Source organism: Perissodus microlepis, chromosome 11 (assembly GCF_051167445.1).
Source record: "Perissodus microlepis isolate ML-2025 ecotype Zambia chromosome 11, ASM5116744v1, whole genome shotgun sequence".
NCBI lineage: Eukaryota > Metazoa > Chordata > Actinopteri > Cichliformes > Cichlidae > Perissodus > Perissodus microlepis.
This window is the reverse complement of record NC_140471.1, coordinates 16,563,809-16,586,032: the sequence shown is the minus strand read 5'-3', so window position 1 is coordinate 16,586,032 and position 22,224 is coordinate 16,563,809. Positions and strand designations below refer to the sequence as shown.

At 39.9% G+C, this 22,224-nt stretch overlaps 1 protein-coding gene across 4 annotated transcripts in view; it reads left to right on the top strand.

The window, feature by feature from the left end:
• Nucleotides 1–22,224, top strand: part of LOC146377457 (PC3-like endoprotease variant B) — a 209,219-nt gene that overhangs the window by 110,289 nt on the left and 76,706 nt on the right. For all 4 annotated transcript variants that reach the window (XM_084942699.1, XM_084942698.1, XM_084942700.1 and 1 more), the window contains exons 7-10: nucleotides 13,093–13,130; nucleotides 13,756–13,835; nucleotides 14,468–14,556; nucleotides 18,836–19,008. In XM_084942699.1, coding sequence (XP_084798825.1) covers nucleotides 13,093–13,130; nucleotides 13,756–13,835; nucleotides 14,468–14,556; nucleotides 18,836–19,008 — 380 coding nt within the window. The remainder of the gene's footprint in view (nucleotides 1–13,092; nucleotides 13,131–13,755; nucleotides 13,836–14,467; nucleotides 14,557–18,835; nucleotides 19,009–22,224) is intronic.

Here is a 22,224-nt window from a genome sequence, read left to right as displayed (position 1 = left end):
TAGTGACACCGAAAGACTTTCTCCTCATGTTCCACATGCAGTTTAGAGGCAGAGGAGGAGGAAACTGGGACAGCAGGAAGAGGAGGAGAAGCAGGGGTCACAGTCAGGATTTGGATCGAGATTGGGGCGAGAGTGGAGGTGGAGTAGAAATTTTCAGATAGTTTAGATCAGGAGGTTGATCAGGAGAGGAGGAGGGAGAGCGGAGAGGCAACAGCGTGTCAGTTGTGGTGCTTGTGGACTTCGGCTGAGATAGTATTTTATGAAATTTAACCAATATAAATCCAATTTAGAATATTATAAACAACTGCTGCTGTTGGATGAGAAATAATCATTGTTTGTCAAGAATTTTGTTAAACATTAATCAAGCTAATCTAGCATTAGCAGCTGGAATAAACTGACTTTTATATTTAATTATCAGAAAACAATTTAATTCAAGCTGCATACAACAAGCTTACTGAGCTTCAATAAGAACAGCCAGTGGCTTGGAGAGATCACATTAACCGGAAAACTAAAGTTTTTGAGGTAACGATAATTAGCTGGGTGAAAGAAAATGATGTGAGGCAGCTTCGGATGAGAAACCTGCTAGCAGTTGCTGCTTTTTTTATATTGATCTTTTGCTACTAAAAAAACCCACCAGGGACATAAAGGCCTCTATGTAAGCTTCGTTAGCATCACAGCTAAAATAAAATCCAGGTATTTTGCTGACCCAGAAACCAAAATGGAACCTGGAAGTAGAGTTGTGTGTGCATTGCACTAGTTTAAAGCACTTTTTTACAATTATAAAATCTATTTATTTATTTCATGACACCTGTGCTGATGCACGAGGTTCCAGCAAAAATAATGCACAAATATATATATATAAATATATAAATATAAATAAGTAAATAAACATTTAAGGTTTAGTCTGTGAGTCAGGCTTTCCCAGAACAAAATTAAAAATCGCCCTTCAGAGTTGTGAAATCATGCCTCGTGATAATATAAACTGCTGTGGAGTTTTTGGGACTCTAAGAAGTATTAAACATAACAGATCAGCTGCTCAAATGATTTTTGCTTAAGGAATTTCATTTTTCTGGTGGCTGAAAAGAGTTGAGTTGTGAAATATTGCAGAAAAGCTCCAGTCACAGAGAAGTACATGACCTCTAAACAGAAAACACTGCTTGCAATCTTGCTGTGTTTTTATTGCATCCAAGTCACATATGAAATCCTAAAGTAAGCCTGATTAAAAATGTTACTTTTAATATTTGCACTTGATTTTTTTGTTTCTCATATTGTCCAGACTGCAAATGGCCTGTTTGGATGCCAGGAACAGCCAAATCAGTCCTTTTAAGCACTGCTATATGATAGTGTGACACTTAATTGGTATTTAACTGATATTTCTTGTAGTGGGAGGAGCTACTGATTATATAGATAGCAGTTGGAGTTAGGTATAGGCAAGTGAGGCTTTGTGGAACACTGAAACATTCAACAAGCAGTTGTAATTGTTGAAATTGTATCGCGGTTTTGGAGCAAACAGACATCCATCTCCACGGCCACACATCTATGATGTTATTCTGTGTAACAGTGATACAGACCAATACGTGCAAACGAGGGTTCTTATTATTCCAGGCTATCAATAATTACGATCAACATATATTTTGGAGAAATCCCCATACAGCAAAGCAAGCTGTGACTGTAATGAGGTGCATTTCAGCAAATACTAGTTTCCCACTGTTGTGTTAACATACGTGAGGCTGTTTCAGTTGCTTAGTAATTTAGTGCAATGCACAATAAACCAATTTATGAAATAAAATGTGCCGGGGAAAGGCTGCTGTGTTTATTGTGACAACTATATATTGTAGGTTTTTTGGATTTGTGAATGTTGCCTGCTTTGTAGTCAGGCTAAGTGCAGGTCCCATTAGTTTTTGTGAAAGATGTCTCGTTTGTGGTGGAATTAAGTGCAAATGAATGTGGTTAAATATGCAGTTTTCTTTGGTCTTTCTTTGTGTTTGATTGTTTGTTTGTTTGTTGTTTTTTTGCAGTTTACCCGCCCTGTCTTGTAAAAAATCCTCAAAGTTTGGATGTATCTCAGCAGTAACTGCCCATGGGAAATTCTCATCACAGGCACACGGGTGGGCAGCGTGGACAGTTTGTGAACGCAATTACTGCGGAACTAGTCGATTTACGGGCTTCATATTTATACCATAGGTGTATCTACTTAAAATCTTGGACAAATTTGAATTCAGTGACCTTGACCTCAAGGTCAGAAGATTTCTGAAAATACTGTGAATGCAGTAACCTGAGAACAAGGTGACGTAGGATTTTGAAATTGATACCATAGATGTATCTACTAGGAGACTGAGGGGTAATACTGCAGTTGCCAGTGATTTTTAGTTTGTGTGAATTTACAGAGTCAGCAGATTTGCTCTACACACTATCAAACAGCCCTAGAAGCAGCAGGTAAGACAACTTTTGAGGCGGGTAAAGTGCCGTTGGTATTTGAACCATACTTCGGGGGGTATAGCCTTGCAGAATTGTTTTTGTTCTCTACTTTAATTATTGTTCTTAATTTGAGTCTTCTTCAGTTTGTCCAGATAATCTGCACTGCACTAATCCACTGCTGTGAAGAAAACAAGCATAAAAAAGACCAGACCCGTTTAAAAGCCTTCTATTTCTGCCTCTACTGCTCAGAGGCTCGCTTTAAAGAGTAAATGACTTGGTTATGCCAGGGTAGTGCCTCTGTCAGAGCCAAACGGTTTACCAATAATATTTGATGTTTGATCACAGTCAAAGAGGTGAGCAACATGACGTCATGTCATTTACAGCTGCCACATGTGTGGGGTTTTTTCATTAAACTTCTCTATTTATGCTTTAGAATGAAAGATGGAAGGTTGGCAACATCAGTTGGTAGTAAAACAGATGCTGAACATCTTTCTATCTTTTCCTACCAATGCCTCTAAGTCCATTAATCAATTAATTTGCTTGAGTCAGACTGGTGGAACCTCACTTGTGTATTTTTTTTACTTGCTTTGACTTTGCAGTCAAGTGATGATGTAATTATAATAAAGTGACCAAAAGAATCTTCGTTATTTAATTGATCTGCTACTTGTTCAACTGATGTATGTTTGACACTGTGCCCTCCGTCCTTCCTCTTTAGTGTTTGTCTTAGTTTCATCTAGATTTACCGCTGCTGTAATGCTGCTCCTCATGTTCCTTATTATCGCTGTGATTTTCCCTCTGGTCTCCTTTAACTCATCTCTCTCTCCAGTGTTGCTTTTTTTTTTTTTTCTCCCCCCCCCTTCTTTCTCTCCCTCCTCTGCTCTGTCATCTCCTCTCCTCTTCTTCCTAACACACCCGGACACGAAAGAACACCGTGGATAGTTAATAATTCTCTAATTTCCGCTCTTCACGGTGTGTAGAAGGTGTCGCAGATAACCTGATTTATCAGACAGCTATTAGAATGTGAATCGGGGGGTATTAAAGCAATGGACATTAACGTGCACATTGTTTAAACAACGCCACGGGACTAATGGATTTCAAAATGAATTTGTCAACACCGTTCTCTGTGAATATAATTAGTCAAATGAGATCAAAGCGGTGGAGGAGACCAGAGGAGGAGCTGGGAAGCAGTTTAAAGGAAGTCATATATGCAGACGCTGCAGCAGGAAGCTATGGGGAATTCTCTCTCTGTGACTGTGATGTGTGTTGGGTTATGCTCATGGAGTAATGCGATTACCTGTAGATATGTTAAGTATGAGGGAAAAAAGCCCATTTTTACCCCGAGGGATCCACTTTATGAAGAATAGGCAACTTATTAGACAATCCAAATATCAAATCAAATATAGATTTAACTGCTGCCATGTCATTACATTCTGGGATTGACAGTCTGTATTGCTGCCAGTGTCTTTAATTCTTCTTTTTAGCATCACATCAAAATGAGTGAATGAATCTGAAGCAGGCAAGATGTTTATACTTGTCAGAAGAAGACATCAAACAGGAAAGAGTCTGTGTATTAACATAACGTTATAATCACAAGGCATCTTAAACTGTAAGGATGCTGATATTCTTTCATTTTATTTTATTTATTTTTTTGACTACATTTTGGAAGCCCAGTGTACCTTATCTATGTGCTCCATCATCAGCGTGTCACACTTCTGCACTGAGTGGCACATTTCCTGCCTACTCCAAACTATAGTTGATCTGCCCTACACACATAAAACCAAATGCGTATTAATCTAAAGGTTAAGTTTGCATTTTGTGCTCCTGTTTGAGTAACTACAGTACTCTGGCATGTAATAAAAATACTAGAAATTATGTTTTTCTGTGTGTTTTAACATAAACCGATAACTGAGCTGATTCTCTTCCACACAAGCTGTTTTAGCTTGCCCAGAGTAGCTGTGCATATGCAAGCCGCTTTGCAACCCATATCTGCCCCAGTGCTGTATCCGCAATATCTGTCCTCACTGATGCCTGCATGTTTGTTTTGGGTCTTGCAGTGAGCCGTGCTGTTAAAGAATAGATGGAGCTCGGGAAGGGTTTCAGAGGCAGGAAACAGGAGGACATCATTGCTAGCATATGAAAATAAAATAATTTGCTTCTCTTTTCGAGACTTTGTAGTTGATTTTCCTGCTGTGTTCAAAACATGAAATTTTGCCATGCAGGGGATTGAAACAGCACTGATAACAAACAAACCGCAGCAACAAAAAATGTATTTTATCTGTGAGGGCAATTTCAAATGAAGATGTGCTTTAATGCAGAGTCACAAGGGGGATTTCATGCCTCAAAATGTAAGCTTCTTGTAAAATTAGATTAGATGCACGCTGGGATAGAGAAAACAGAAACCACTAAGATACTTGTTAAGGGGCCACGCAGACTTTGGCACAGAAGTCTCCGGCAGTCACGATACAGCAAGTAAACAGTGGTGATGGCGCTTGAAATATCTGTTTGTTTCAACATAACTTACGTCGACTCGTTGCCTACAGAATTAAACGTCTTCCTTTTCTAGCTTCGCATTTTCATGTTGCGGCTCCACTGTATGTCTACCCTCTCCTGGATTGCTATCTCTGCATGTAGGCGTGTGGCACCGTTTGGATTTGCACTCGTTTTGAATAACAAGAAATTTCAAGTCCTGCAGTACCCACTGATTGACAGAAAATGTTTAACTTGCTAGTAAAAAAAAATTGCTTATGAATTTCAGAAGTAATGTAAGAGCTGAGAGAAAAGCTGGAGCCCACACACCACAGAAAAACAAGGATATTTCTCTAAAGTGGAGATCTCCATTGAAGGAAGCGTTTCAGAATTGAACTTAAACCTCTGTGTCTGATTCCACCATGAGGGGAGAGCCGGCCGCTGAGCAGACATGGCGTTGGGTTGAGGTGGAGGTGGGCATGTGTGGAGGGGGTAAATCGGTACTGCTTGAATGCTAATATCCCACTTTAGAAGTCAACCCACCTCTCCATCCCCACATCTCCTTTGCTCTGTCCCTCTCTCTGCATCTTTCCCTCAACTCTGGTTGCTGTCAGTCTTCACTCATCTACCTTCTTTTTTTTCCATCCTTTTTTTGTCACCTCTCCCACTCCTCCCGACAATCTTCTCTCCTACTTCCCCACTCTCCTTCTTCTCTCCCTGCACTAGCCTGCTCCAGGCTTTCCATCACCCACGCTCCCTCTCTCCTCTTCCTTCTATCTGACTCTCCATCTTTCTCACTCATCAAACTCTGCCTTCTCCCCAAGATCTCTCTCGTTGCCACACTTTTAAAACTTTTTTAAACCTCTTTCTCTCTCTCTCTCTCTCACACACACACACACACACACAGACACACACACACACACACACACACGTGCGCATTCTTGACAAAGCCAGCTAATTACAGGCAAGTGTCCACTCCAGCCCTTCTTAAATACCGAGCTGATTAATGAGACGGAGGTGGAGGGCCAGGAAGTCTCACCCTTTGTGGGTGGTGGATACACACCCCTGTCTCTAAGCAGTTCTCTCTCTCACACACATGCACACATGCACGTACTGTACACACCTTTCCTTTTTTCTTTCACAGTCACATATGCAAATCATCAGCCATGTGAAGCTTCCTTACAGAAATATTGATATCAAAATTTTATGGCTTATCTCCTCCCGTGTGTGTTTTAACCTCTCCCCTTCTCCATCTTCATGTCTTTGTGGCAGCCCACTGACTTCTGGTGGATTTTTTTTGTTTTGGGGGGGGGGGGGGGGGGGGGGGGGGGTGTAACAACTCCGACAGAGAAGAGCTAAGAAGCGAGAAACAGACAAAGTGTGAAGGGGATGGAGGGGGGGTCAGGTGTAGCTGGGGCCTCCTCTAAAGTCATGTCGGCTCATTTTCTCTGCGGCGGCTCAGGCACGACTCACTGTCGGCTCAAAATGGCCTCCGACACATCTCGATGTCTGATTTGTGTGTGTGTTTGACCCTGAGGACCGATGTGAATTCTGCAGGAGCAAGGAGATGGAGTGCAGCTGCTGCTGCTGCTGAATGCTGACACACGTGCAGAGCTGGAAAAAAAAGCACACACACATACACACACGCACAGTCACAATCTCGACTGGGTCAGTCAGGTTCAAAGCATTTGTATTCATGGAAGGTTTTGCATTGGCTCCACCACCTACAGTGTTCCATCTAACTGTGGGACGTGGCTTTTTACTTTCACACTCAGAAGACCTTGGACTGTGTTGGAGTGTGTTTATGGCTGTATTTATGGCAGTATGGTGCTACCTGAGTGAATACACCTGGCTGAATGCATTTTTCCACTTGGATCATCCTTGAAAATACTTGAGGGCGTGTGTTTTGACGCTCAAATTGACCCCCCTGACACACCAACTTATGCTGTACGTGTCTCAATCTCTCGCCTAATACACCTCTGTCCCCTGCACAATCAGATACCTCCATGTACATTCACACGTGCTTAGCTCTATTATCTCATACTAAACTGTATAAAATCCAGCATAAAGACAAACTGACTGAACACAAATTACAGGTTGTTAACACTATAATTGTATGTACTAAGGTAAAATTGGTATTTAATTTCACCTGGGCCTTTGTGAAACTTTATAAATTCTCTTGTCCCTAGCAAGTGGGCTGGAGACAGCAAGATCTGATTACCAGTCCTGCTCTGTAAAATCGTTACTAAAATAGGACAGAGGAATGAAGTTGGCTAAAATGTCTCAGCAGCAGCACAGTGAGCCAAAAGAAATTTCAGAAGACATCAGGATGAATGTGCTTGAAAAACATCATCCTGTGAAGGCTTACAAAGAAATTTCTAATGCTCCGGGAGTCCTCAGAGCACCTGTGGTGGAGCTTATGTACAAATGGAGAAAACTAGAAAAAATGAACCGTGATGTGTTCAACCATCCAAAATAACTCCAAGCAAAATAGCCAATGATCAACGCTATCCAAAATAACACAGAAGCACTGTTGAACTGTTGAACTGCAACTGAGTTACAAAGGAAAATAATAAGAGTAAGTTGACCTCTGAATCACTCAAAATGAATACAATTTAAGTTCTGGAATTATTAGTAAAATGTGGACCTGAGCCTTTTTGAGATCCATTTGGTATTTGGTGCTTTTTACTTTACAAACTCGAGTTTGCTTTTCACACAGAATGTCTCTAGTGAAATTATGTTTGATGATTTGGTACAGTGGTGTGTGAGGCAATCATAATTGGAGATTATTCATCCGAATTTCAGGAGCAGGACCACGCCTCCAAACACGCTCCTTCCGGTTGTCATGTATATAGGTTCCCCCAGTTCATCAAGCTGTTCATTCCCGTTTACGTGCCCCACCCTCCCTCCCTCCTTGTTCTCAACTCTTTAACTTGTTCATTTCTATTTAGTGCATGGGGATCTGCCAGGCCCGGGAGCCATCGCCAGTCCACTTCGAGGCATTCCCCAAACCGCAGCTCAGTTCATGTCAAAGCATTCGCTTTTACCTACTAAAACGCTGTCAAACCTAAAATGAGGACGTGGGCCCACACCGTAAAAAAAAAAATCCTAAAAAAACAGTAATATTCCGGCAGCTGGGGCGCCAAAATAATACCAGAAAATACCAGAAAATAACTTTCTCATAAAAATACAGTTATTTTCAGTAATGACAATACAGTTTGTCGCCCTAATTTTACATGGGATTTTGCCTTTTTCAAGCTGCTTTTAAACATTAAATTAGGAACATTTTAATGTGATTAAACAATGAAATTACCTATAAACAAGGTCAATGAATGTGGCAATATGAATAATAATACTTAAATGTACAGAAATATACAGTTAACAGTTGGCTTAAATAATAATGGATTGCATTCATATAGCGCTTTTTGAGACCCTCAAAGCGCTTTACAATTCCACTTTATAATTCCCCTCTGGCCATCACCAGTAGGTGGTAGGTGAAGTGTCTTGTCCAAGGGCACAATGACCGAGAGTGTCCGAGCCGGGGCTCGAACCGGCAACCTTCTGATCACAAGGCAAACTGCCAACTCTTGAGCCACGATTGCCCTAAATAACAATAATAATAATAATTATTTGATGTAAAAAAAGTTTATACGAATCGTTTTATATATTTTTCCATAGCATTACATTTGAATTTAACAGTTCAATCTTTCAAATAACGGACAAATATTTGTGAAATTCTGATACATTTGTGAGTGTATTTTAACAATCTAAACATGCATATGTACAGACAAATACATTTAAAAAACAAGAAAATTATGTTTTATTACATTTACAGTGATTTTACGTTAATTTACATTTGAAATGTAAAATCACAGTCTATTGATGTAAATTTAATGATATTCTAGAAGAATACACAGTAAAATACTTTTATATTACAATTTTGTTTTTACAGTGCAGCTAGTGAAGTAGTAAAGTCAATTTAGCCCAGATACAGGTTTCTAAGATAACAGTAGTTAGCCAGTTATTTCATGCTACTGTAGCAACAAATGTGTTTAATTGAAGGTCACATTTACTTACAAACTCTCTCTGGCTACCTAGTTAGCATGACAAATAACTGATGTGACTGTTATTATTACAATTTATAAAACTTGTTAAATACTCTGTCAATTATTCCAACTTGATGCTAGCAAGAAGCTAACACCACCCGACCTTCTCAACTTGTGAGCTAAACTGGTGCCCTCCAGTCTATATTTTTAATACTATTTTATTTGTAAGGCTCTTCAAACTATCATCTTATATACATGCCTGTTATATGCCAAAACATCCTGTAATTATGATAGTCACACATACTCTAAGGAGTATTTAAGTGGAGATTTTATAGTTCCAGTCATTTTCCCCCTCACCCCCTCCTCCCTTCGTCCTTTCCTCACTTGTTACTTTGTTCCCCCCTGAACAGCTTGACATTAATTCCCAAAGATATCTCCATCACAAACTTGCTGAAGTGATGGTGTCAGCCTTTAAATGCTGACGTGACTCGATGCGATTGTCTTTTTGCAAGTTCCTGACACGCAGGCAGAACATGCATGAATGCACACCAAGGAGTCTCTCTTATAATTGAGATGAAACAAATATGAACTCTTAATAAAACAAGCTCTGTTGCCTCCTGCAGAAAAGTCATTCTCTTCACTTGTGGTAACAGCAGCTTTGCACTGCTTTTTGAGCTGCATTTCCAAACTGTCCATTCTAACATTTTCACACTCTTGATTCCATGTTGACAGACAAATTTTCCTCCTTCCCCTTCATGTTAACATCATGGTATACAGTCAGTGGTCACTTTCTAAGTCACATCTTGCTAGTACTAGGCTGAACTCCCTACATTAATTCCTCTGGAAATGTTTAACATAGAAGCCATTTAAGTACAGAGAACTCATTGTCATGTTCGAGAAAGCAGTTGGAGATGATCTGACTTTGTGACATTATCCTGCTGGAAGCAGCGATCAGAAGAAGGGTGCACTGTGGTCATAAAGAGATAGACGTGGTCAGCGTCAGCCACAATTCTCAGTTCGGCTGTGGTGTTTAAATGATGCTCAGCCAGTACTATAGGGGCCCAAAGTGTGCCATTACACCACCAGCAGTCTGAACTATTAACGCATGGCAGGATGGATTAATGTTTATGCTTTCTTTATGCCAAATTCTGACTCTACCATCTGAATGTCAAAGCAGAAGTGACGACTGAGACCAGGCAACATTTTTCCAGTCTTCTATTTTGTTGAGTCCGTGTGAACTACAGCTTCCTATTCTGAGTTGAGCAGATCAACACGTGGTGTTCTCTTCTCTGACCATAGTCATGGTTATATAGATCAGTGCTTTCTGAGTTCTTTCAGCATATTTTGGTGCTTTTTAAATGATCGGTAGCATCTTAAAGCATTAAAGCTCGGAGATTCTGAGCTTTAAAGTTGATCAGTTTGAGCAGAAGCTAAGCTAGATTCTCCTGATTTCGCTGGTGATGAAATTTAGGGAATTGAGACAAAAAAATAGCACGATGTGGGGTTACTGAGAAAAACAAACTCATAGCTCTTTAATTCTATCTGATGATATTTTATTGGACCATAGTATTACTGAACACACCTTAAACTTTAAATCAGCAATAACCTCCTCAGCATCATCTCTTGGCCTTGTTTTCAGTGTGGAAAGCCAAATTGGCTCAGGCAAGAGGAAAGTCTGCCAGGGAGATCTTTCTCTTGTTCTCATGAGGTTGAAAAATTTTTTTTTATTTATATATATTTTTCTGTTTTGTGTTTGTTCCGTGTCACCTTGTTCAACAATTCACAAACTGTGGTTAGAAATAGTTTGACAAAACAATCCTAACTCAGGAAAGAATTTTAATAAATGACATTTCTTAGTTTTCCTTTTTTTCTTCACTTTGGTTCTTATAGAAGACTTAGTGCACTGTACCTGGAGTGTATTTTTTAGCCAACAAACAAATAAACACACAATGAAGGTTTTTCTGGGTAAAACCTGAAATGAAACTGCCTCCAAGTTTTGCTTTTGCATGTCATCAGTCTGAAAGTGAAATGCAGTATTTCTGGATTGGCAGTTCTAGTCAAATAAATGGCTCTAGCCCAGTATTTGATTCCTATTGTCTCTGTCTCCTGGCTTTTAGCAAGGTCTTGGTTTGAGGTGAAACTCATTTGTGGCAATTGAAAAGTAGCGCACAGGGGAGAATAAAGAATCAGTGCTTATATATGGGATGTAGCAGGTTGACCTGGCACGGCATGGCTCAGCATGGCACAGTATGGCAGGCTCCAATGAGGCTTCACCCTCCCAAGGCTCCATCCCGCCTGAGCTCAACACAATCAGGCCTCCACAGCGAGACCGACTGCAGGTTACCATGACAACCCGGAGGCACTGCCTGCATGGGACAAAGGCTGGCAGGTCCTGTGTGTGTGTGTGTGTGTGTGTTGTGTGTGTGTGTGTGTGTGTGTGTGATTGAGAGACAGAGTGAGTGATGTGTGGCAGAGCAGGCGCGGCCCTCCTGGGGCCCTCATTCGTTTGTCTCTCGCTGAGACCACAGGAGCCCTGATGCTGCAGAGATGGAGGTGGTGGCGGTGGATGAGGTGGGAGAAGAGGAGGGGCGATGGGAGGGGGCAAGCCAGCGAAAAGCAACTGATGTTGAGAGACAATGATGAAAAGATGCAAAGAAAGGTGTAGTGTAAGAGAAAAGAATAAGAAATCAAAAGGACGGCAGTACAAACGGATTTGGTGGATTGGATTGTTCTGCGCCCAGTCACTCGTTCACTCATTCATCAATCATGTGCGAAGCTTTGTCGTACAAAACACGGGTCTTGACAAAAGTTGATTTTAAAAAATGGACTTCACCACTACACTCTGGCAAATTAATTGCACCAATTAGTGGAGCATTCAAAATTCAAAATTTTAATAACCTGTCTACCACACAGCAAGTTGCAATGACTTGAAACAGCACTGCTTTACAGAATGTAATAAAATAAAAAGTGCACTTATCCAATGCACCAGGCATTAAAAATGAGGAAGCCATCTCTTTAAGCATATTGGGCTTGATCATTAATTGTCTCAGTTCCTTACGCACATCTGCTCTCTGCCTTGTATTCATTGAATTTTCCTCTACATTTTGGAATTTGATATTTTCATATAAACACCATTAAGTGGACTTTCACTTGTTAACCTCAGAGGGTCAGAGTAAAATGTGTTCTGTCTATGCAGCTCCGGCATATAGTCTGTGCCCACCACTCTGTATAAGTGAGCTCAGAGACAGGAACTATGTTAACTTTGGAGATGACTCAGTTGATGTCAGTCTGCTTCTTAGAAATGAGTCATCACATGAGTTTGTGTTCTGAACATACAGCTTGTATATACAAGGAGAAACATCACCTTTGCCTTCTCAGACCTTCACTGAAGTACAGAAAATAAGAAGTGTTAAGAATTACAGGATACAGTCATTGTAGTAAGAAAGTGCAACCTCTTTTATTTAAGACACAGCAAAAAATAATCTGGTTCTTGGTAGGTTCTATAATTTTTTTCAATAGAACCTCAGATGAACAACGTTGACATGTTACACCATGTGATAATTTAACAATAATGGACAACCAGTGTGTGAGTTAACAATTATTTAGTTACATCCAGGTGCTGCCTAATCAAATGCACTGATTAACTATGTGATCATCTCTGTAAAAGCAGATGTTTTGGCAGTTTGCTGGTCTGAAACATTCAGGTGTGTGTTCACACGATGCCAAGGAGCAGAACTGAAAACAATGATCCCACTCACAGCAGCACATCTACAACAGAATGGTTGGGGGGGGGGAAGAAACAAGGTGTTGCAATGGCCCAGTCAAAGTCCAGAGCTCAACCTGATTGAAATGTTGTGGCAGGACCTTAAGAGAGCTTTGTAGAAAAACAAATGCCTGCAAAGCCTTTTGTTAAATAAATAAATGAGATAAATGAAAATAAATGAGAAGATGTGCATCACCACAGATGAACATCGTGTTTACATATGTAAATCCTTAGTATTGACAGAGGGCGCACGTTCTTTTTGACATGACTGTAAGTACCATGATATTGACTGACTGAGAAATTGAGGTCTGTGCTGATCTAATATAAGAAATACACTTTTAACCAGAAAAATTACTTGCAAAACTAAATCCATCATATTCTTTCTGTTTTCTTTTCCAGGTTTAGATCACACAAACAAGGACCTAAAGAAAAACTTTGTGAGTAAACTCAAAATCAATGTGCCTTAAATGAATTTGAGCATTATCTTAGAGGCTTTTCTCTCAGCTAGAGTTGCTTCTCTGTTCGTTAAAAGATGAGACAATAAAAGTTTCATATAGTTATAAAGCTGCGAGGCTGGTGTTACACTGGCTGGCCATAAAGCATATGTGAAGTGGCAGTGTTGTTTGCTCCTGCCTTGTCATTTATAATCCTATAGGCAGTTTGAAGCGTGCAGGCCAACTTGTACTTTGTCACAGCAGATTGTCTGGCATGGATAAGCCTGGCTGCAGAGAGAGAGAGGGAGATACATAATTGCTCTCTTGTACAGTCTGCTGCCAAGACATCCTCCTCCCGTTATGCCTATATACACTGGCAAACAAGTCATTCAAACATGTTCACTTTTATGACACACACACATAAACCACACCGACACGCAGCAGCATCTCCTCAGTGACAGTGATTGCCGTCAGTCAGAAGAAAAATGTTGACAGTCTAATTCAAGTGCCACTATCGAGAGTTTTTTATGGGATTGCTTCATTTCCTGTCATGTCATCCTGATGTTTTGTGTTGAGGGTTATGCTGTCGTACACTACTCCGCATTTGTTTTCTGTCTCGCTTTTCCAGGAGGCCCGTGCCAGTTTTGACCTGCGTGCATCACACGGTCTGTCTCACGATCCCATGCCTGTCAGAAATGAGGAGAATAGGTAATGACTCCTGTCCTTTTACTCTTTCCTCTAGATATCCGATCCCTATATTTCTCCCTTCCAAAACCAGGAAGCTGATCAAACGTCGTGTATAGTGGCCCTAACGTGAGACGCAAACATTCAAGCTAAGCAACCGAGCTAATTCTTGGACCTAAAACTAGCTTAACTGGCTGCAACAAGCGACAGCTGTCCTCTCACAGAGAAAGAATCAGTGGACGTTGGTTAAAATGTGAGAATCTTGAGTTTGCCTGTCTGAAATCAGAGATCTATCATGTTACACTGGAAGTCTGCTGCTGTCATTTCATGAAAAAGCTTAACTGACTAACTGTAGCTCAAGACATGATATCAAGGTCAATTTCTCTTTTTGCTAATTAAAGATTTCAAAACTAAATCGTTGCACGTGTCTGGTGTCAACCTACAACATATTACCTGTTTTTTTCATGCTTTGATTATTGGCGTTGAGACTTCCAGTATCTTAGTGTTCTTTTCTGACAATGTGAGCCAATCACATTGAGGAGATGCCATAATTACTGCGTGTGCTCAGGTTAAAACCCCCCCCAAAAAAGAAAACGCTCATCTCAGCTTATTTAGTCTCTGTATGTGGCTAACATCTTATTCCCCCTCTGTCTCAGTCACGGTACCCATTGTGCAGGGGAAGTTGCCATGGAGGCCAACAACTCCTACTGTGGTGTGGGCATCGCCTTCAATGCCAGGATTGGAGGTGAGGAAAACAATACAGCCTTAAAAAGACCGTAGGAGGCAGTGCATTGTGGGTGTGCTGCACTGGCCAAAACGAGGACATGGCATAAGAAGCAGTTTTTAAAACACTTGTTATACTACATTGGTGCTATATTATTATTATTATTATTATTATTAATAATATTATTCATTTACTTGATGAAAAATGCATGCTTTGTGACTTTAGGACAGCTGTGCAGCTCTATTGGTAAAGACAGAAGAAAGGGTTTTTTTAGTGGTGCTCAGTATACCTTTGGGTATTGACAGTAGGGCCAGCACCTTATCTAGCAGAAATCTATTCATTTTTGACCAATTATAAACCCCTAGTTTTTACAAAAAAAGAGGAAAGGAAACCGAAATAATTTTAGCACAATGCTGTGATTTTTCTTTGCCTGTGGTTAAAACCTCTTTGGAGGAAAACCCTGCATTCATAATACACCTGCTCTAACTTTACAAGGTCTCACTTACTTTATTATAAAATGATAAATAATTCAAACTCACCTTTACTGGCAGAAATTCGAAAGTAACAAATATTCCAAAAACCAAAATACCACTCCCACATCCACATGCTGAATTATTTTTGAGAGAAAAGAAAAGTGCGTTTTTCTGTCATTTTACTCAGCATCATTTCCAGAGACATCTGGAAATGATGCTGAGTAAAACGGTTGATTTTATGTTTGGTTTAGGTGAAAATTAAAATGTCGAGCTATAAGCAGAAACACTGTAAAATGTGGCAGAAAATCACAGGAAATCGTGCCAAATTTTCACAGTGAAGTTTTCCTTGTCGGTATAAATTTTCAACGCCTGTGTATATATTTACAGTGAACATGGCTTTAGGTTTATGCGAATACAGGTCACTACATATTGACTGGCTGCTATTCAGGCATGCTGCCCCTATTTAACAGCTCATTTTTTAGTGTAATGGCTTTTTTAGTGTTGGTAGTAACATCGGAAAAGGATGAATGAACTGAATACATAAGGTCGCCCATTTTCCCATTGTGAAATCAAAGATTTTTACAGGGTTTACCAAGAGTGCTGTAACCCACAAGTTAATGAGGAGTACATAATGTGTTTGAATAAGAACACTTCCTGCAGCTCTCAGATCCTAAATGACTCAAACTGAGTTTAATGCAGCGATGGCATCAGCACGAAATAGAGAAAATGAGAAGAGGAATCCTTCAGTTGAACTCTGGCATTTGAACTCTGCTCTGTGGTCTTTAATCTCTGACCCGTCCTCGTTTGTCACAGGCAGATGAGCGTCTCATGCAAAAAAGAGAGCGAAAGAAAAACAGTTTGATGGAGCGAGAGCACGAATTTCTTCCCACAGTTAGATTCAATTTTGCTTTGTTGGTTCCATTTTATTCTGACTCATAAACAGACTATATGGCACACAGGAGACTAAGGGGCAAGACCTGCATGAAAGATGCATGTTTTGACTTGAGCTGTCACACAGCTGATTAAGTGAAGTTCTTTGCCTCTGTTTGTAGTGTTTGTATTGACAATTTGTGTTCTTGTTTTTCATCACAGTCACCACACAAACTTTTCAAAACCTTAGAAAATGTGCATTATTCCATCTGAAAACATGTATTTTTCATGTAAACTGACTGTACGTGCAATAATAGATGCTAAGTTAAATACATGTGGTTATTGGCTATGCCTCTCCAATGACCTAATTCTGAAAAGTTGCTTCGTAAGATATCCCAGCTCTTGAGCATATTAACATCTCAGCACAGAAACAGACTCCATTTTTTTAATGTAAAAAAAACACTCTTTAATGCTAGCCAGGTCTAATAAATAAGAAAGAGACTTGTTTTTCTGTAAACCTTCCTTTACTCCACTGTCTCTAGTCGCTGCCATCTAATGACAGCAGTCTTTTGTTCCATCCACAGTCTCTAATTGGAGTGATGTTGTCAAGCTACAATTACAAAGGACACATCCACTGTTTAGAATTTATGCAACAAGCAGCAGAAACCTAAATGCACATCTGACTTGTGGTTTGGATTAATTACTGTATAGTTTCTACTGCAAATCAAAAAGAGGTTTTTGACACCGGAAAAAAAAAATCACACATTTAATGCAATTTAATTTTTTCTCTATCGCATTCTTTCACAATGTCTGACCCTGTCACTTCAACTGGCCGTATTAGGGATTTGAGTTCTCCAAATTTAATTACATCACAGGTAGACAGTAGCTGTGACGACCAACACGATAGTAGAGAGATTATTTGAAGTATTATTTCAAACATGACATTTATTTTCAAATCCCCATCCATCCATCCATTAATCTTCTTAACCCATTATCAAATTGTTGAATAAAATTTATACTTATTTTTGAAAGCTGCCATTCTCAGTAAAAAAAAAAAAGATTAAATATGTTTTTTCACACATAGAGATTAGCTGGTGAGCATTTACTTGCTAAAAGTGAGACACGCAGGAACTAAAAAGATGGTGAATACTGGATTTAGATTCAAGATGTATATAAATATTAATGTGAGTCTTTATCTGTTGGATGTGGGAGGGACCACATCAGCTTAAAATGTTATACACTATTTAAATGTTAGTTAAAAAAATATATCAGTGATCGCAGTCCTAAATGAGACCTACCTAGGGATGGGTATTGATAAGATTTTCACGATTCCGATTCCATTTTCGATTCTGTTTAACGATTCGATTCTTTATCGATTCTCTTATCGATTCTTTTTAAAAAAGGAGAACACTAAGGTCGATTAGCTTAGAGCTTTGTTTTATATCTTCTCTTTGAACAAGATAGAAATTTAGGAGTAACATGGCCTTACAAACCCAACAGTGAGATCTTAAGAGATCCAGCCTACGGCTCTTCAATGGGTGTCACAGGGTCCCCGGGGAAAAAAATTGTAAATGTAAAATAATAAAATAAATATTCTTCTGTAGCAATAACAAATTATAACATAAATTATTCTGTAGCAATTACACAAGAATATCCAGTAATGTCCCTGCCTACAATTAAACACATTCACTTACCGAAAATTGGGGGCATCTGCTGTGGCAAATGGGTGCAAGCCTTTTACCACAAACTTAGTCACTGCTCGGTGACATTCGTCTATCCTGGCCTGAAAGGAGACGCTACCGGTAGACTGCAGCGACAACTGCCAGCATCTGAGCCAGACTCTGTCTGTCTCTCTCATCATGGTCGCCTAAATGCACAGTAATGGCAGGTTTTGTAATAAGGCAGATCGCGCTAACATAATATGCACTGTTAGTTGATTATTTACCTGCCGCATTAACGGGAGAGGACGTGCAAACGTTACCGCTGCTGCTGGGTTGAGATTCACGAGTCCGGAGCGGAATTAAAAACACGACATTCATTTAAGGTTATCGCGTGTTTTGTGAGCAAATGCTTTTGCATATTCGTAGTGTTTCCTCCCTTAAATGAAATATCTACTTTGCAAGTATTGCAAGCTGCCCAGTTGTCATCCGTTCTCGTAAAGTATAACCAAACTTTTGAGCGTTTGAGCCGCTTACGCGCCGTGTTTCCTGCCAGGTAAATGACGCTCCGCAACGTGGTGATGTCATTCGGGGCGACTGGAATCGATAAGGGAATCGTTTGTAAAAATGTCAAACAATTCCAAGGAATTGAAACAGTGGGAACCGGTTCTCAACAAGAACCGGTTTTCGATACCCATCCCTAGACCTACCCCCACATAAATGTACTCCAGTTTTGCGATCAGTCTTCTTAAAACAGTTGATAACCTGTGCAGTGCTGACACTCCACACTTTCCAGTAGCAGATTTACCGAATGTTGGGTAAAGTGAAGTAATCCATAGTTTCACCCTGTAGGTTGTATATACTGGGATGTTTTTGGCTGCTTTTCTCAGCTTTGATAGCATGCTAACTTGGGGTGACACCCCCCAGGGTCCCTCGGGGCAAATGGAAGAAAAATCTCACTCTCACTGTAGCTTCTCTGTCCACTGACATTACATTATAACAGTTCATGGCTGCTGCAGACACAGTTGCACTGCAAGTACTGAGCTTCACAAACTCTTATTTCACAGTTAAACTGATGAAGTAACTTATTTTAAGACATATGTTAATCATTTTATTCAGTTTATAATGGTGGTCAGAAAGTATCAATCAGTAAATGCAGAGGAATGTAAATATAGCGACAGTGAGGGGATGAGATATAGCTACAGTTTGTGTTGTTTTCTATTTCCTTTTTTTTTTTTTTTCATTTTGCACAAGCCTTCCTCCAAACTCTGATCTCTGTGACCTTTTCGATGTGACCAGGTATCCGCCTGTTGGATGGCTCTGTGACGGATGCCATGGAGGCCACAGCTCTGACCTTCAACATCCACTTCATCGACATCTACGTCTGCAGTTGGGGCCCGAGGGACGACGGGGCCGAGATGGACGGGCCGCAGAGCCTGACAGAGCAAGCCCTCCGGCTAGGAGCTCACAAGGCACAGCTTTCATCTCTAAGTTCACACTGCTGTCTGTCAGATGTAAAGCCGACAGTCACACTGTCAGTGGAGCTGGGATTGGAAGGACAAAATGTCGAGTGTTCAGATTTCCTAGCCAGATTTAAATCCTCATTTCCTTATTTATTTATATCTTACGGAGAGTACGTTCATGACACGTACTGTAACAAAGTCAATCTGCTACTTTTGCCACATAGTCAGACTGCTCCAAAACAGACTATTTGTTTTGTTTTTTAGATGAATATTGCAGGAAACTCTATTGATGGCTAATGGCAGGCTGTGTGTGTGTGTGTGTGTGTGTGTGTGTGTGTGTGTGTGTGTGTGTGTGTGTGTGTGTGTGTGTGTTTGTGTGTGTGTAATCCAGTCCTCTCATTTATTTGGTATTCAATTCCAATACATGTGACTATTTTTGTTTGTTCATATAGACAGTAAGAGCATGACCTCCCACACAAAAAATACACTGATCAGCCACAACACTGAAACTAATGACAGATGACTAGAATAACACTAGTCTTCTAGAGACCGTGTTCTTCTGGGATATGTTGGGTCCTGGCATTCACAGGGACATCATTTAAACTTAAAGAAAGACGGATATAGCAATCATGGCGTTGCCCACTGGTTTGTAACATCCAGTTTTGAAGCCTTCACATGAGCATTTCCACAGTCACCATCTTGGTATTTTGAAACCAGATGTGACAAGCACGGTGACTGTGAAGCTGCACTCTCATTGGCTAATGACTTGTGACTGACATGTCATACCCTGGACAATTCTCCTTTCTAATATGTAGATAACCCAAATTTAGGAGCCCATAACCCATAAACTAATCAGGAAAGTGTTTATAGAGATCAGGACAGAGAGTTGGTTTTCCATAGATTTCCATGAGACCAAACCACAGGTTTTGCCCCCCTGGTGGCAATGAATAATAATGCAGGGTTAAGATACTTGCCCACTGGCTTCACGTCTTTTTATAGCGCTAGAGGCTACATCTTCTCTTGTCTCAGTCAAACTTCTTCTTGGGTACTTGTAGATTGCACTGCTGTTATTAGATTCTGTGTTTCCTGTTCACATCTTCCATGTGCTCTGGTTTTCTCTGTTTCGCTACTTCTTTACCGCTCTGGAAAAGTAGAAAACTGCTTTTAATTATATTTCCTTTGAATGAAATTGAAAATCCAAAGTGCCTGTCACCAAGGCAACAACGTCAATGTCCAGTATCACCAATTCATAATTTAGCTGAAATGTTATTCTCTTCAGCAGTAAGTCTAATTTCTAAGCCAGTAAGGGATTTATTTACACAAGTCTTAGTTTTAAGCTTCAATAAACAGCACAAGAAATGTTTATACAGCTGCTGCACTACAGTTTTTTTGGTGCCATAAACCAAGATCGAAGAACAGAATTTAAGCACAACTTCATTCTTGACTCTGGAAACACAGTTCTGTGATAAAATGTTCAAAACACAGTTTGCTTGCTGATTTTCAAGCATATGTGAGTAACTTTAATCCTGGCTCCTCAGGTTTAGGTGTAATTTTTTGGGTTCTTAAAAAGGATTATCATCCTCTGAAGACAATATTGCAGTAAAAGTGTGCTCTTTTAGCAAACTAAGGGTTAAGGATGATAATGGTAACTTCCTGGTTTGAATCTGGATGAGGCCTTTTGTTTCAAATGTTTCCCCTTTTCCACAAGCTCTTTCTAAAAAAAGAACGGCTTAATATGCCCCCTAAATTACTAGCTGCCCCTCAGTTTCAGCATTTTTTTCACAAGTTAATGAGCCTGATTTTCAGTGGTGTACTGGCTTTCAAGATCAAGTGGACACCACAGAAAAGATATTTCTTAATTTATTCTTCACTGCTTCAGCTTTGAGTTGTTTTGGTCTTAGTGATGCCCTGTGAGAGCTGCTCCTTACACTGTCCTTTGTGAAGGTTCATGTGCTGATGCCTTTGAGGAAAAAATAGTATTTGAGGAAAATTTTAGTCACCTCATGAGGCATTAAAAATGTTGCATTAAAAAAACCTAAATTTAGCACAGGATGCGACAACACCAAAAAGAAGACATAAAATGTAGCAACTCAAGGGACCATGTGGGTTGGACCATGGACAGTTGGGCAGTAAGCAGCACATAATCTCATTATAATGTGATGGTATTTTCATTACACTGGGTTCTGCTAAGGCCTTTAAACACCAGACACGTAAAGTTTTGTGAGAATATTTTGACTACGTGAGTTTGCTGAATGAATCTGCGGCATTCATTTTTTCAGCCGGAAAAAGTGCACTCACAGCTCAAATTTTGCACCAGTACTGAATATAAAAATGGTAAAATAATATTGTTTTAACTTAGACACACAGCTAGACACTGCTCTGGGTCATGGCTCTCTGGAATGATTTCTCTGACTCCTCAGATGTGGTTCCAACTCTGGGAACAAGAGCTCAAACTGTCCCAGTTGACATCCTGAAATATGTACGTATGCGATCGGGATACAGCTTCATATTCTGGATCAAACCATGAAATTCTCCCTGCTGCTGCCTTCTCTTGAGAACCGTAAGAATCTTGGTTTTAGCCTTTTCTTGTTGGAAAACATCAAGACTGAAATTTTTTTGCAGTGCATTTTTTGAGAACAACTTTTCACAAAAAGCCAAGCTAGCATAAGCCAGCAATGGACTCCTATGACTTTTGTAGATTGTTGTAGCAATTTATCACATCTGGCTAGTTTCATCATCAGAGTGTGTTGTGAATGCAGTATTCCCTTTACCATGTATACAGGGAGTGCAGAATTATTAGGCAAGTTGTATTTTTGAGGAATAATTTTATTATTGAACAACAACCATGTTCTCAATGAACCCAAAAAACTCATTAATATCAAAGCTGAATGTTTTTGGAAGTAGTTTTTAGTTTGTTTTTAGTTTTAGCTATTTTAGGGGGATATCTGGGTGTGCAGGTGACTATTACTGTGCATAATTATTAGGCAACTTAACAAAAAACAAATATATACCCATTTCAATTATTTATTTTTACCAGTGAAACCAATATAACATCTCCACATTCACAAATATACATTTCTGACATTCAAAAACAAAACAAAGACAAATCAGCGACCAATATAGCCACCTTTCTTTGCAAGGACACTCAAAAGCCTGCCATCCATGGATTCTGTCAGTGTTTTGATCTGTTCACCATCAACATTGCGTGCAGCAGCAACCACAGCC